This window comes from Tetrao urogallus (genome assembly GCF_951394365.1).
Source record: "Tetrao urogallus genome assembly, chromosome: 3".
NCBI lineage: Eukaryota > Metazoa > Chordata > Aves > Galliformes > Phasianidae > Tetrao > Tetrao urogallus.
In genome coordinates, this window is record NC_136815.1 from 68,738,631 (window position 1) to 68,752,991 (window position 14,361).

Consider the following 14,361-nt stretch of genomic DNA (forward strand, 5'->3'; position numbering starts at 1 on the left):
AACCAAAGGAATTGAAATTTGACACTTGCTTTAAAGAATGATCACTTCTACAAAGAAAAATAAGTTATCTAGTATCTAATTATCTTTCCTTCAAGAGCTTCCCTATCATACTGTGTTTCCTTATGGAATTGGATAACGAAGATGCAGGCTGATTGAGACAAAGAGTAAAGGGACAGTACCTTTCAATCTTGAATTCTATCATTTTTTTTAATTAACTGTAATCAGTTGAAAGTTGCCATTCCCTAGTGGGTGCTTAGTCTCCTGTACAAAAATAAAAGCAGACGATTTTGTTAAGGAAAAAAAAAATTATGGAGAAGGTATTATTTTCTTCCTTGAAAGTGTCTGGTTATTGAAAGGATAGCACAAGCAATCTCATAGCCCTGTCATCTGGACAAACCAAAGTTGTAATATTAGCTAGCCATTAGCTTCTCTTCACTGATAAGGTTTCTTTAAATAAAGAAAAACCTAAAGGAAGATAAAGGATGGAAAGCAACACACTTCAATCCCATTGCTGAGTCTGGCAGGAGGTCTTTAAAGATTATTTTTGAATAGCAGTGGAAAAAGAAGAAAAGAGCAATAAAAACCAAGCAGCTTAAGTAGATTATTATTAGTTTAAACAGTAGCTTGCAAAAAGATTAGGGGAAAGAGATGAGAGTACAAACAAAAACAAGTTCATACAGCATGTACTTTTTTTATTCAGCCCACAAGTTATTTCCTCTTGGCGCATGTTAAGCATATGTGCTCCATACAGAAACCACATGACAAAACAAGCAAAGATGTACTGAATCTATATTACTTAGACAAATACCAACTGAGGGAATTCTGTGGTGGTTAGACAATAAGGTTAAGAAAATATATTTCTTAGGATTCACGAACCAAGAAATCAGAAAATAACTGTGCTAGTTTTCTTTTCTGGTTAACCTCAAGTAGAAATGAAGGGTTTACTTTCATTTCTTTTAAGGACTGAGACATGTTATTTTTAAGCAAGTTTATTTAACAGATAAGTTCTTTACAGCCCACCATGTATTCAAAATATCACTAAACACAGCTTCTAAAATTGTCAATTGTTTTGGTTTGGTTTTTTTTGTTTTTTTTTGCTGAGACAGCACAATCTTAAATTTTGATTACTTTAGAGAAGAATAAAAAAATGAAACTTGCCCTAGAGCAGATGATCTCAGTTATACTCTGAGCATCAATTAAGTTCAAATTCACAACTGTAAATTGATGCCTATAAAAAAAGAACCTAAGAAACTAGACTTTATGCAAGTGGATGACAGGGCAGTAGATGTTTATAACCTCAAACCTGAAACCAGTATTAGGTCAGTTTTCTCCTGCTTATACTTCTCCTAATAAATATAAATGAGATCTATATTCTAAAATTGCTAAAATATGTCACAAGTCCATCAGCTAGCCAGCATTTCATGCCAGTGTCACTCTACATATATATGCGTGAGTATTAAAAAAAGAGATGGCAGTGTGAAGCTGTAAGCCTGAATATTCCTCCAAGACAAGCCACAATGGAACAGGTCACTGCATCCCTTGATCTAGCAGTAGAGAAGTCTTCAATCAAGGGTTTTGCATGGTTTGCACAAAATACACTGTGCTAAATCATTCTACTCATTTAAATTGCATGAGATAACACAGCTAAGTTTGCCTGAAACAAAAGGATGGCTACCTGAGAGGAGCAGGCAAGCTCTCGGGTAGGTCCCTTTAGGTCTATCTAGAGGACTCTACCAACAGCACAAGCCTCCAGTGGACTGTGCAAGATTGGGCAGGTCAGAGAGTTTTCAAGTTCCACAAATATATTGGCAAGGGGAAATGCCACTGCAACTACTTTTGTACTTAAAAAAAAAAACATATATCTGCAGTAAATTACCTTCATCTTACACAGCTTCTCTAGAATGTTTGGCTAAGTTCTTTGAAAACTATGGAAATATTTAGACAAGCTTTAAACTTCTCAACTGGTTTGCTTTGTTTTCTGAATAAGAACAGCTCAACTTTGACAAAGACATCGATCTTCACAGGCATTTTATTTTTCTAAATATTATTTGCAAACAGTTTACTTCTCACTGTCCTTACCTACAGGAAGTCTTGTTTCATAGCCTTCTCTAATTATTCAGGTTAAACACATTCATTTAGTATATTGAGAGGAAAAGAAACAGTAAGAAAATGTCGGCTATCAATAAAATCAAGTATACTTTATAAAAATTAATGTTTCATAACTGTGTGCACATAAAAGCATATCCAGATAAAAATTAATAAGAATTACAACTGTACAGCTCTATCTTTAAAGATTAGCTTATTTTATGCTTTTTTCTGTCTAAACACTTCAAGTTATTTCAAACATAAACATACATATTTACACACACTATAAACATATACACAGATAAATAATCTTGAGCACTGGATCTCTATGTCCGTTGTACAACCTGCATTTTGTTTCCTTGCCTTCAAACCTACAAGATGCACTACAGGATTTAAGCTTCTTACCTCTAATTTATTTCCAAAGTTTATGCTAACATACGTGATGAATCTTCAGCGCATACATGTAACATGAGCAAGCAGAATCAAGTTAAAAAAACAAATTACAACAGATTAGTGCACATTTGCACATCTAGAGGCAAACTCCTTGGAGAAAAAGAGATTTAAAAGAGGGACTATGCATTATTACAGGTACTCTCAAGAGTGCATAACACACTGAACTGCAAACTACTGAGATGATTCTGTCAGTCCATCCCAATTTTTATTTACAGACCTGCTTTTATCTGATCCCTATAAAAACCGCAACTAACTTTAAGAAACAAGAAAAGGAACTTCCAGCTTCCAAGTGAAACACAAATTGCTTTATTCAACTCCAGGAAAGCCCTATGCATTCACAACATTAATTATGCAGATAAATAAATTACACTATGATTACTACTACAATTTATGAGACAAATACAATGGAGGAGTGTTTGGGGTCATGTCAAAAGTCATTTGCATGTGCATATGCAAGTTGTCTTCCCTTTCCTCTGCCTGGCACATTACTTGAGTAAAGGTTCTCAACTGGTGTGCGTAATTCTTGCCAGTTAATATGAGATGATACATCACAGGCTTTCAGCTAAAAATATTTAGCTGAGAAAATCAATTATAGAAGTTGCACATGCCTCTACAGAAAAGGTAGCTTGACAGGATCATCACCTAAGTGTTTTTTGATGGGCAGTAGAAAAAGAAAGCAGGCTCTTGCAAGAGATGTAGTCCCTATCTATATTTTACCATGACAACTCCCTAGGACTACTTTTTCTTTCTATTGTTTTTTTTGCAGTTGCTCATCCATACACACTACAGTAAATTCTCACTCCATTAGTTTTATTTAATAGTTCATACTCCACCTACCATGCTTCTCAAATATGTAGAATGTTATGGGGCAGTGTGTCAAAGGCCTTACTGAAGTTCAGATAGATGATATCAGTGGCTCTTCCCGTGTCCAGTGACACAGTTATGCCATCATAAAAAGTGACAAAATTCATCAAGCAGGATCTGTTCTTGGTGAAGACATGCTTGTTACCCCATATCACCTCCTTCTCTTCCACGTGCCCTAGCATAGCTTCCAGGAGGATCTGTTCCATGATCTTCCCTGGTACTGAGGTGACGCTGACAGGGCAGTAGTTCCTTACCTTTTTTCCAGTCATCAGGGACACCTGACCACCACAACTTTTTAAACATTATTGAGAGAGGCTTGGTTAGTATACATCAGCCAATTCTCTCAGGATTCTGGGATGTTTGTTATGGGGGCCCATAGACTTATAGATGGATACTCATGTTCCTCAGGTAGTTGTGCTTCTAATCTTCACTTACAGCAGGAGATACATTGCTCCCTGAGTTCCCATCTTTGATCCTGCAGGATTCATTCACGACACAGTTCTCTCATACATACATCTTCATCATAACTTGATACTCCACGTATTTCATTCCTTACGTACATTTTCAAAGACAAACCTCTCTTACTCATATTTTCTCTTGGTTTCTCATCTGTTTTGCTTAACTAGCAGCCCTGTAATTACTAGTCAACTGTTGCGTGCCTGCACTAGTAATGTTACCCAGTTATTATATACAGTATAACACATTGCACGTACATTTCTACATATAATTTCAAAGATTTACTGATTACTCCCTTCAGATTATTTTGCTAAGTATGAGCTACAGCTTATCAGAATATTTTAAGTGAAAGAAACTTTTGTCATGAGTTCAAAGTTTAGATGCATCACAGATATGTACTGATTAATGATATGTGTGTGCATATATATATTTTTTTTATATATATATATATATATTTTTTTTTTTTTTTTTAATTTTATTTTTTTTTTTTTTACAACAAAGGTCAGTAGTCTAGCATGGAAAAATATTACCAAATCTCATACGAGCAATCTGAAAATAAATGTTCCCACATAGCAGCATTCTCCACATCTATTTACAGCAAGACAGAAAACTGTTCAGTACACTAATGATGGCTACTTCGTAAGATGCAACTGAAACAAGAGAACAAAGCACACCTCTGTCTCCAACAAACCTTAGAACAGATAACTCAAAACTGAAAGAATTCACTAGAAATCAAGTAGACACTATAGTAGTCTAAAAGGCAGGATAAACCTAAATTCAAGCTGCTCACGGATAGAATCAGGCTCAGATCAATGCATTTTTAATCAACCTTTAGCATGTGGCACTGGTAACAAATCTAAATTATTTGCCTTCATAGTTGCATACACAAAACATGTAAATGAAACAATCATTTAGTTTGTTAAATTAAGTGAAGTGCCAGAATTTTAATTGCGCTTCTTTGATTTACAACTTTGTGTATGTATGTTAAGATAAAATACAAAATTATCATATAATTTTTAAATCTAAATTACACACACTATTTGAACACTAAGAAAACCTGCATTTCAAACTAAATCAGATTACTTAGTCTATCAATGAGAGATAAACATCCCCCATTCACATTAGACAGATAATTTGCAATTCCAGTTTAAAAAAATATGACAAATTTAGTTCACTCCTCAACATACTGGAGAAAAGAAAAGCTAACATCATTACTCTTATACCATTAAAACACTAGAACAACAAAAAAGACTTTCAGAACAGAACTTTATATAAAGAGTGGAAACAAATCTTGTCAATTAAATTTCAATAAATCCTAATTCATCAAAACAAAAAAAACGTTTTCTCTTACTGAAACAAAGAATGCAATAGGTAATATAAAACATCTCAATCCTTGCATCTTCACAGCTACACACTATTTGCAATTTGTTTTAAATTATAACATTAATGTAAAATAATTTAAATTAAAAATATAAAAGACAATCATAAAAGTTATTAAATATCCAACGTTTTTATAGACTACATTCTCTAAGTGTTCTTCACTTTGTTTCAATTATTCCTCAGCAGTTCATCCCAACACCTCAGAAGATAACTACTGGCTTGGCTACATAGGCAGTTCAGAGTAGAGCTCCAGTGCAAAAACACAATACCTACGAGGTGGAAGCAGGGACAAAGTGATCAAGGAGGAATTTAGAAACACTGCATGGGCATGTAAGAATCAAGTTAATCAAAGTTCAAGAGCAGTTAAAACTTGCAAAGAATGTCAAGTCAACAAAAAGAGCTTCTAACTGCTACAACAACAACCAAATACCAAACAGGAAAAATGTGAGTCTCGCTGAACTGGGCAGGTGACCTAGTGCCAGCAGACACAGATTAGGCTGAGATACTCAACACCTCTTCAGTTTCAGTCTTCACCAACAAGGTCTCACAGGCCTTCGTATTTAGCAAAAGAGTTGAAGAACTATCAGTAATAAATGCAACCTGAACCAGGGATAACTTGCAAGATCTAAGCCCATAAAAATCGAAGACGACAAGCTGCATCTATGACCAATGAGATAACCTGCCACTCTTCATCTCTGAAAAGAGACAGAAAGTAACAGAGAGAAAGAAGCAGCGAATAAAACATGAGAACCACAGGACAGCCAGTCTTTCTTCAATTCCAGAGAAAGGTCACTCAGTCTCCACAGAATACTCTTTCATGGAAAGATGGAGAAGATGGTGACAATGAATAGTCACCATGGATTTGCCAAAGCAATGTCAACTCCTGGCCAACCTGATTGCCTTCTATAATAAAATGACTAGTTTCGATAATGAGGTGAGAGCAGTGGATGCAATTTATCTCAACCCTTCCAGCATTGTCTCAATGCAAGATAGGATGTGATAGCCTGTCTCTACAGATGGGCAATGAGGTGGATAAAAAAATGCCGGTTGGATGATCAGGTCTGGAGAGTAAGTGTTTAAGGATGCTTTCTCCACCAAGACGCTGATAACAAGTGAAGATCTGACTGATCAAAGACTGATCCTGGGTCCTACTCTGTTTAGCAGACATTTTAATCAACAACAAAGGGGAGGCAAGGCAAGAGGTGATACATTATTGAGTTTACAGATAACTCCAAATTCACTGATAAGGGCTGTCATCCAAAGGGACCAAAGTGGGCTGGAGAAAAAGGCCAAGAGCAACATCAAGAAATTCAGCAAGTACACAGGCAAGGGCCTGCGCTTGGGAAGGAGCAACCCCTCAACACAGACTGGGAAGGAATTGCCTGGCTGGGGAGTAGCTGAAAAGACCAAAGCATCTTGGCAGACGTGAAAGAGCCAGAACCATGCCTGTGTAGAAAAGAAGGCCAACAGCACCCCAAGCTTTATTAACAAGAGCATAGCCTGTTCAGTGAGATAGAACCAAGGAAAGAGATCACAGAATCAGTAAAAACATCTAAAATGTTGCATCCCATTTATGACCTCACAATACATGCAGAGTGCTGATAAACTGAAACAATTTGTGTGTCCTGTTGGAGAGCCAACAAGATGGCCAAGGGTTTGAACATGACTTCCATAGTTTGGCTACTAGGTCATAGTTTGCCTGCTGCACAATGGCTTCCAACTCTTCTTGTTTGTTGCCCATGCTGCGTGCATTAGTGTAGACGCACCTCAGCTGAGCCCCTCGCCTCTCACCTAATCCCACTACCACTTCCCCAGGCTGCTCTCTAGCAGGCCTGGCTTTATCCCCCTCCCCCTTCCTATCTAGTTTAAAGCCCTCTCTACAAGTCCCGCCAGCTCCTGGGCAAGTATCCATCTCCCTTTTGGAGACAAGCAATTCCCATCAGTAGACCTCAGGCCAGATGCCGAGTAGACCACCCCATGATCAAAGAATCCAAAATTTTTACGCTTGCACCAGCCTCTCAGCCATGCATTTATAAGATGGCTTTTCCTGGTCATCTCAGCGTTCATCCCTGTCACCAAGGGAATGCTGGCAAACACTGCTTGTATGCCCGCTCCATCAACTAACTTCCCCAGTCTCCTAAAATCATTTTTTATAATCCTCAGGCTTCTAACAGGGATCTCATCACTGCCGGCCTGAACTATCAATAGAGGATAATAATCAGAGGGGCGGATAAGGCTGGGGAGTTTTCTAGAAATATCCCTGACCCGGGCTGCAGGAAGGCAGCACACCTCCCTACAGGTAGGGTCAGGAGGTGATAGCCGAGCCGCTTTCCATCATCTGTCAGCGCTCCTTGTTGACTGGTGAGGTCCCAGATGACTGGAGGCTTGCCAATGTGACTCCCATTTATAAGAAAGGTCGTAAGGAGGATCCGGGGAACTACAGGCCTGTCAGCCTGACCTCGGTGCCAGGGAAGGTTATGGAGCAGATCGTCTTGAGGGAGATCATGCGGCATGTGCAGGGTGACCGGGGGATCAGGCCTAGCCAGCATGGGTTCATGAAGGGCAGGTCCTGTTTGACCAACCTGATCTCCTTCTATGATCTAGTGACCCATCTGGTGGATGAAGGAAAGGCTGTTGATGTGGTCTACCTAGACTTCAGCAAAGCCTTTGACACTGTCTCCCACAGCATTCTCCTGCAGAAGCTGGCAGTCAGAGGCTTGGATGGGTACACTCTTGGCTGGGTAAGGAGCTGGCTGGAGGGCCGGGCTCAGAGAGTGGTGGTGAATGGAGTCAAATCCAGCTGGCGACCGGTCGTGAGTGGTGTTCCGCAGGGGTCGGTGCTGGGGCCTGTCCTCTTCAATATCTTTATAGATGACCTCGATGAGGGCATCGAGTGCACCCTCAGTAAATTCGCAGATGACACCAAATTGGCTGGAAGCGTGGATCTGCCTGGGGGTAGCGACGCCCTACAGAGGGATCTGGACAGGCTGGAGAGCTGGGCTGGAGCCAATGGGATGAGTTTCAACAAGGACAAATGCCGGGTCCTGCACTTCGGCCACAACAACCCCAGGCGACGCTACAGGCTTGGGGCGGTGTGGCTGGAGGACTGCGTAGAGGAAACGGACCTGGGGGTATTGATTGATGCTCGGCTGAACATGAGCCGACAGTGTGCCCAGGTGGCCAAGAAGGCCAATGGCATCCTGGCTTGCATCAGAAACAGTGTTGCAAGCAGGAGCAGAGAGGTGATTGTTCCCCTATATTCAGCACTCATCAGGCCGCACCTCGAGTACTGTGTCCAGTTTTGGGCCCCTCACTGCAAGAAAGATATTGAGGCCCTGGAGCGTGTTCAAAGAAGGGCAACGAAGCTGGTGAGGGGTCTGGAGCACAGGCCATATGAGGAGAGGCTGAAGGAGCTGGGAATGTTCAGCCTGGAGAAGAGGAGGCTCAGGGGAGACCTCATTGCTCTCTATAACTTCCTGAAGGGAGGTTGTAGTGAGCTGGGGGTCGGCCTCTTCTCTCGTGTCATTAGTGATAGGACCAGGGGGAATGGTTTCAAGCTACGCCAGGGGAAATTCAGGCTGGACATGAGGAAGTATTACTTTTCAGAAAGGGTGGTCAGGCACTGGAATGGACTGCCCAGGGAGGTGGTGGAATCACCGACCCTGGGGGTGTTCAAGGAAAGACTGGATGTTGCGTTGAGGGACATGGTTTAGTAGGAGCTATTGGGAATAGGTGAACGGTTGGACTGGGTGATCTTTTAGGTCTTTTCCAACCTTAGTGATTCTATGATTCTATGATTCTATGATTCCAGTACACTCAGTGTGAACTGGGCTTTGTCTAGCTTAGAGAAGGCCTTGAGGGAGACCTCGTGGTGGCTTCCAGTACCTGCAGATACTTAACAAGAAGATGGAACCAGGATCTTCACAGTGGTGCATGATGGAGGATGTCCTGGTATATAGTTAATTTTCTTCATAGTGACTGCTTTTTTGCTAAGTCTTGGAGTTAGGAGAAAAACAGAGTTGATAACACATTGACCAATGTTTTAGCTCTTGCTGAATAGTGCTTACACTAAGTCAAGGACTTCTCAGCTTCTCATACATGACCTCCTCTAACCTGAGCTACATACTCTATGATCTTAGCTCTATTTTAATCAGAGAAGAAAATGAGTCACCCACTGTCAACTGACACATTCAGCAGCAAATTGCAAACAAACTTTTCGAACTTAGTTGTATTCATCCTGTGTTGAATACAGTCCAGGTAATTTTATTTTTTTTTTAAAAAAAAAAACAGCACTGAATGCACTTTTCTTTCATAACATGGTACATTACAAACAGAAGTTTTCAGGAATTAAAAGATTACACATTCCTTAGCATAATTATATATATATATACACACATATAAAATTATGCTAATTTTAATAAGAGAATAATTTTGTATGTATATATATAATTTTTTCTAGAAAGAAGAAAGGACATATTGCTCTTACTCCTTACCCTTGTATGCAATAACCGGGTGCACAGCTTTGTGACAGTGAATATCTTCTGCATCTGGCTCCAGTATTCCCAATACTCCAAATCCTGCCAACAGTAGTACAAGAAGGCAGCTTCTTTTCATGGTGGTCATGCTGTCCTCCATAGCATTCACTTCTTTTAACTAGACACTCTTCTCGCACTCATGGGGGAAAAACACCTAGAGAATTCAGAGAAATTTACTCAAGCACAAGAGTAAATACAACAGAGAAGTTAAACAATTCTTTGTGTTGTTTGGTTTTTTTTTTTAAAATAGCAACAAAATCACTAATGAAATCCTTTTCTCTCTTTTTAGGATTTGACTCTCTGATAGCATGCAATCACAACTGTTCCTATAAATCCTTTATAAAGCCATCATCCCTAAATAGTTTAGTAATATTAATTTCCTTCATCAACCGGAAGCATTCAAAAATTGTTACTTATTACCTCCCTACCCTCCTGGAAAGGTTTCATTTTGTATTTGGGCTATGGGAAAATAATGAGTGTTTTTTTTGTTGTTTTATTTAGATATAACAAATGAAATGGTACTTTGTGAAATAAAATCCATCCCATAACTGGGACTATTTTATAAGACATAAAGCAAGCTCTTGTTAAAAATAACCTGTTCAGAGTAATTGTTAAACCCATTTTTCCTCAGCTACCTTCTCATAGATAATGAAAACTGAGCACATGCTTGGGAAAAACAAAAACAAAAAACACACACACTAAGATATGCACTGGTAAGGCTTTCACCAGCTCTCAGAAAGCGGAGTTGCAGACATGCCATTTCTGCCCAACCACAACAACATGAAGACATGTTCTTGTAGAACTGGCCTTCAATCCTCTCAAACATGCAACTTGCCTGACACTTGAGGCATCCCTGTAGGCTACTCTCTGAGAAGGAAACAAAACCCAAGGCTGCTCTGTGCAGCCACCACTGTTCCCAGTTCTACAGTAACATTAGGTAGAATAAAGTGTCCAACGTATCACACTTGCTATTATGCTCCAAAAATCTTGTAAGAGGGTCAGTTTTAATTTGTTTTTTTTTTTTGCTTGTATTTAAAAAAAAAAAAAAGTCATGTTACATCAAGAGATCAGAAGTTATAGCAGGTTGATTCTGTCTGCATTTATAAATGGCTTTTTCATGGGCTTCATGGAATGAATAGAATCACGTTTAAGCTTCCCTATCACCATTTTAACTCCATAAAATAGAAAAGGCTCAGAAAACATCAGCTGTTTTCTTGTTCATTTTGTCTGCTCCCCCTCACTCCTTTCTCACAATGGAGAGTGATTTGATTCCTTACAAGTAGGAAGGAGAAAATAAATTGTTTTTTCAAATTACTGACTGGTCTGCAGAAACAACTGCCCTGGAACATGTATTTTTTGTTTATCCATACAGTGTGTACAGCATAGCACAAATACAGCAGGACAAGGTTGACCTCAATGCTCTGACAAGGTACTTTTGCTTTACAGAAGAGAGGTTGCTAGTTCTGACATTGGCCTAATCTCTGGCCATTTGCTGAGAATGATGAACAGGTTGCTCACTGTATATTCTAATGCTGAAGACTCCTTTCTAATAACCAAAATAATGGTTTTAATTCACAACAAGAATAAAATTAAGTCTAATTTCCGTTATATTTTTAAATGGCCAATACTTTTATAACAACAGAATTGTTGTTATATATTCATTGTGCCAGTATTATCTGAAATCCCACTCAATTCCTTCAGCTTTACCACAACAATCCAAGTGATAACAATCTAATGATGTGACTCAAAACACTTTTGCCACCAGTAGCTTTACCAAGTCCCAAAGGCTTGCCTGATGATAGCACACTTTTTTAAGGCATTATTGACTTTTAGAAGAGGAAGACAAGAGATTCAAGACAGCTCCATAATGGCAGAAATGTCATTCTGCAAATTAATGAAGCCATTCAGGAAAAAAATGATCAGTAAAATTGAATCCTAAAACATGAGCTCGTTGACTTTTAGTGTGTTATTTAATAAGATGGAAATTTTCTATTTGTCTAAATATCCTAAAGGTTGAAATAAAGTATTTCAAACAAATAGATACTTCATAATAAGCCTAGTGTTTTAAAAGCTGTGCTCAGAAAGCAGAATGGTCAGTAAACATTGCTTTCTAATACACTGGAACCGCTGTCATAAGATAAACTGTGCTTCTCTTACTACTTTATTTTACTGCCTTAAAAATCCTTCCAGCCAAGACCTGGACCCATCCAATCCCCGTGAATTTAAAGCAAAATAATTAGATCACAGACATAATACATCTGAGCGCTATGTGAATTTAATAGTAGATAACAGCTTTTATGCTAAATTTGCTTGCATTTCACAGGAAAAAAAAGTGAGAGGGATGTTTCTAGCCTGTTAAATACAGATTCCTATTTTTTGAAGTCATATATCTTACAATACCACATTCCAGTGTGAATCTGTTCCTATGAATTGCTTGTGGCTCACAGCAGGCAATACCTGCCTATAGAAATTTTGTGCACTCACATATAAAGGGGCATCAAACTCCTGTTTCAGTGTTTTGGTAGTTCATTTTCTGGAAGGATGACATTTCAAGCATTATGCACCATTCGGATCCAAATTCAACCAGTTTATGCAGGTTATATCATAGCTAATGGATATTACTAACTTACAGATAGCACCAGTATATTACTACCAGGTGGTTCTAATTCAAGTTCCTGTAAGATTATGTATACGTATTTAGGAAGGAAAATGAGGGACAGATACCACATCACAGGTTTTCAGAAGCTGTTTTTCTTGTTCATAGTTCAGCAGCAGCTATTCCAACAATTCTAGCAATGTGGTACTTTTATATTAAAGAAACAAATTTTCTTTCCTTTAATTCACAAAGCCCCATAAATATATGAATACAAAACTGAAATATATTAAACAAGTGAAAATAGAAAGCTCAGCCTTCTCTGGCTCTCTGGCTGTAAATGCTGTATACCTGTACAGTCATGTTATAGAAAAATTTTAGGGCAAAAACTTTTTTTCTAGCCATGCTGTACTCCTTCTCTCACTATATGCTTTTCATACTGTGAGGATGGAGGCAGGAAACACTCCCTCTTCTCTCAAACAGAATATCCAAAGACAAGTTTAGCCTGTGCAGGAGACACAAAGAAAGTGAATGCAGTTCTGATAATATATCTCAGAGATAAACAGTAAAATTTAAGTTTCTTTCTAGCTCAACTACTATCTTTTTAAGTTAATTAAATGTACTAATCCATTAATTCAATTTCATTTAATTAAATGCATTCATTAATACATTTAAAGTAATAAATTCAAATCAAATACATTGTGGGTAGCTGCAAGTAGATGCTTACTTGCAACTCAGAAGAGTTTCAGCAACCCTAGCCAGACAAAAGAACAGTAAAGCAAGCTGGAACCAGATGGAAATTTTATCACCAGGTCTCTCACAAGAAAAGGATGAGTTTTATGCAAGCTGAGTAACTGGGAGGAATAGAAACTCACTAACCACTTCACTACTGTATGGTATGGACAAAGGGAGAAAGGAAAAGGACTCTAGAAACCACAAGCTACACTAACACGCAGCAAGAGTAAACAAAAATTTAAAAAGTAAAAAAAATAAATAATACACCTCTCAGCATGTATGAACAGCATGTATAGACATCTTAGAAAAGCCTTCAAAAACCAGTTCTTTTCCACAGATTTTGCAGGAATTAGATTGCTCCCTTTTGCTCATCCTGCAGTAATGGCCTCCAAACAAGCTCCATCTCTCATCTTCAGATCCTGCTTGCAGGAGCATGCTGGTATAGGCAATACCTGAACTCAATGCCTGTGCAGCACTGAAACAATGCAATATATTCAGAAGTCTTAGAGCAGACAAAGGACTGGCCCTTTCTCCTTAATATTGTTATACCAAGAGCTGGCACTTGACACAGGGCATTGGATCAACACCAGCTGAATGTTAAACACAAAACTTTCAGGCTATTTTTCTCCATGTCTGCACAATGTCTATAGGCAAATCTCTCTCAACAGTGAAATGGTACAGTCAGCATTCTTCAGAACTGATCAGGAATAGCCACTCTGACCACTTTTTAAACTACTGCTATACATTTGGGAATTGGCAAATTAGACGTATTATACAGTTTTTCTAGCATGGCTTTTTACATTAGACTTCTGACAAATTAAATTTTACAAGTTTCTACAAGACATGGGGATGTAAAAAGAAAAATGCGGAATTAGAAAATTCAATATATTATTCTATTTCTATATGGAAGGGGTTTTGTGCACTCTTTCCCTCATCTACTTTTCTGGACCATGTTTGACAAGAAGAAATGTAAGGTTTATTAGGTAAGTGTATTATCATTTACCAAAGTACTATTTAGTTTATCCATAAGGTACTTTTGAGAAGGAAAAAATAATTCAAGATCTTTATTGGTTGAGCCAACAAAAGATATCTATTGCTAAAGAGAAAAGCTAAGCATGGAAGGCCTGTATCAGCTACAGTAGTTCCATGCAGATTCATTAGAGATTGTTCACTCCAAGCACTAAATTCATCTATTTAGGATGCCAATATTTCTAGATTTAAAAACAAAACAAAAATTCCAGTCTACCTCTGAATTATAAA

The 14,361-nt window shown here is 38.4% G+C and overlaps 1 protein-coding gene across 1 annotated transcript in view; it reads right to left on the reverse strand.

The window, feature by feature from the left end:
* Window positions 1-9,861, reverse strand: part of SEMA5A (semaphorin 5A) — a gene marked incomplete at both ends in the record, with an annotated part of 216,220 nt that extends 206,359 nt beyond the window's left edge. The window contains one exon of the mRNA XM_079533089.1: window positions 9,732-9,861. Coding sequence (XP_079389215.1) covers window positions 9,732-9,861 — 130 coding nt within the window. The remainder of the gene's footprint in view (window positions 1-9,731) is intronic.
* Window positions 9,862-14,361: the final 4,500 nt, after the last annotated feature.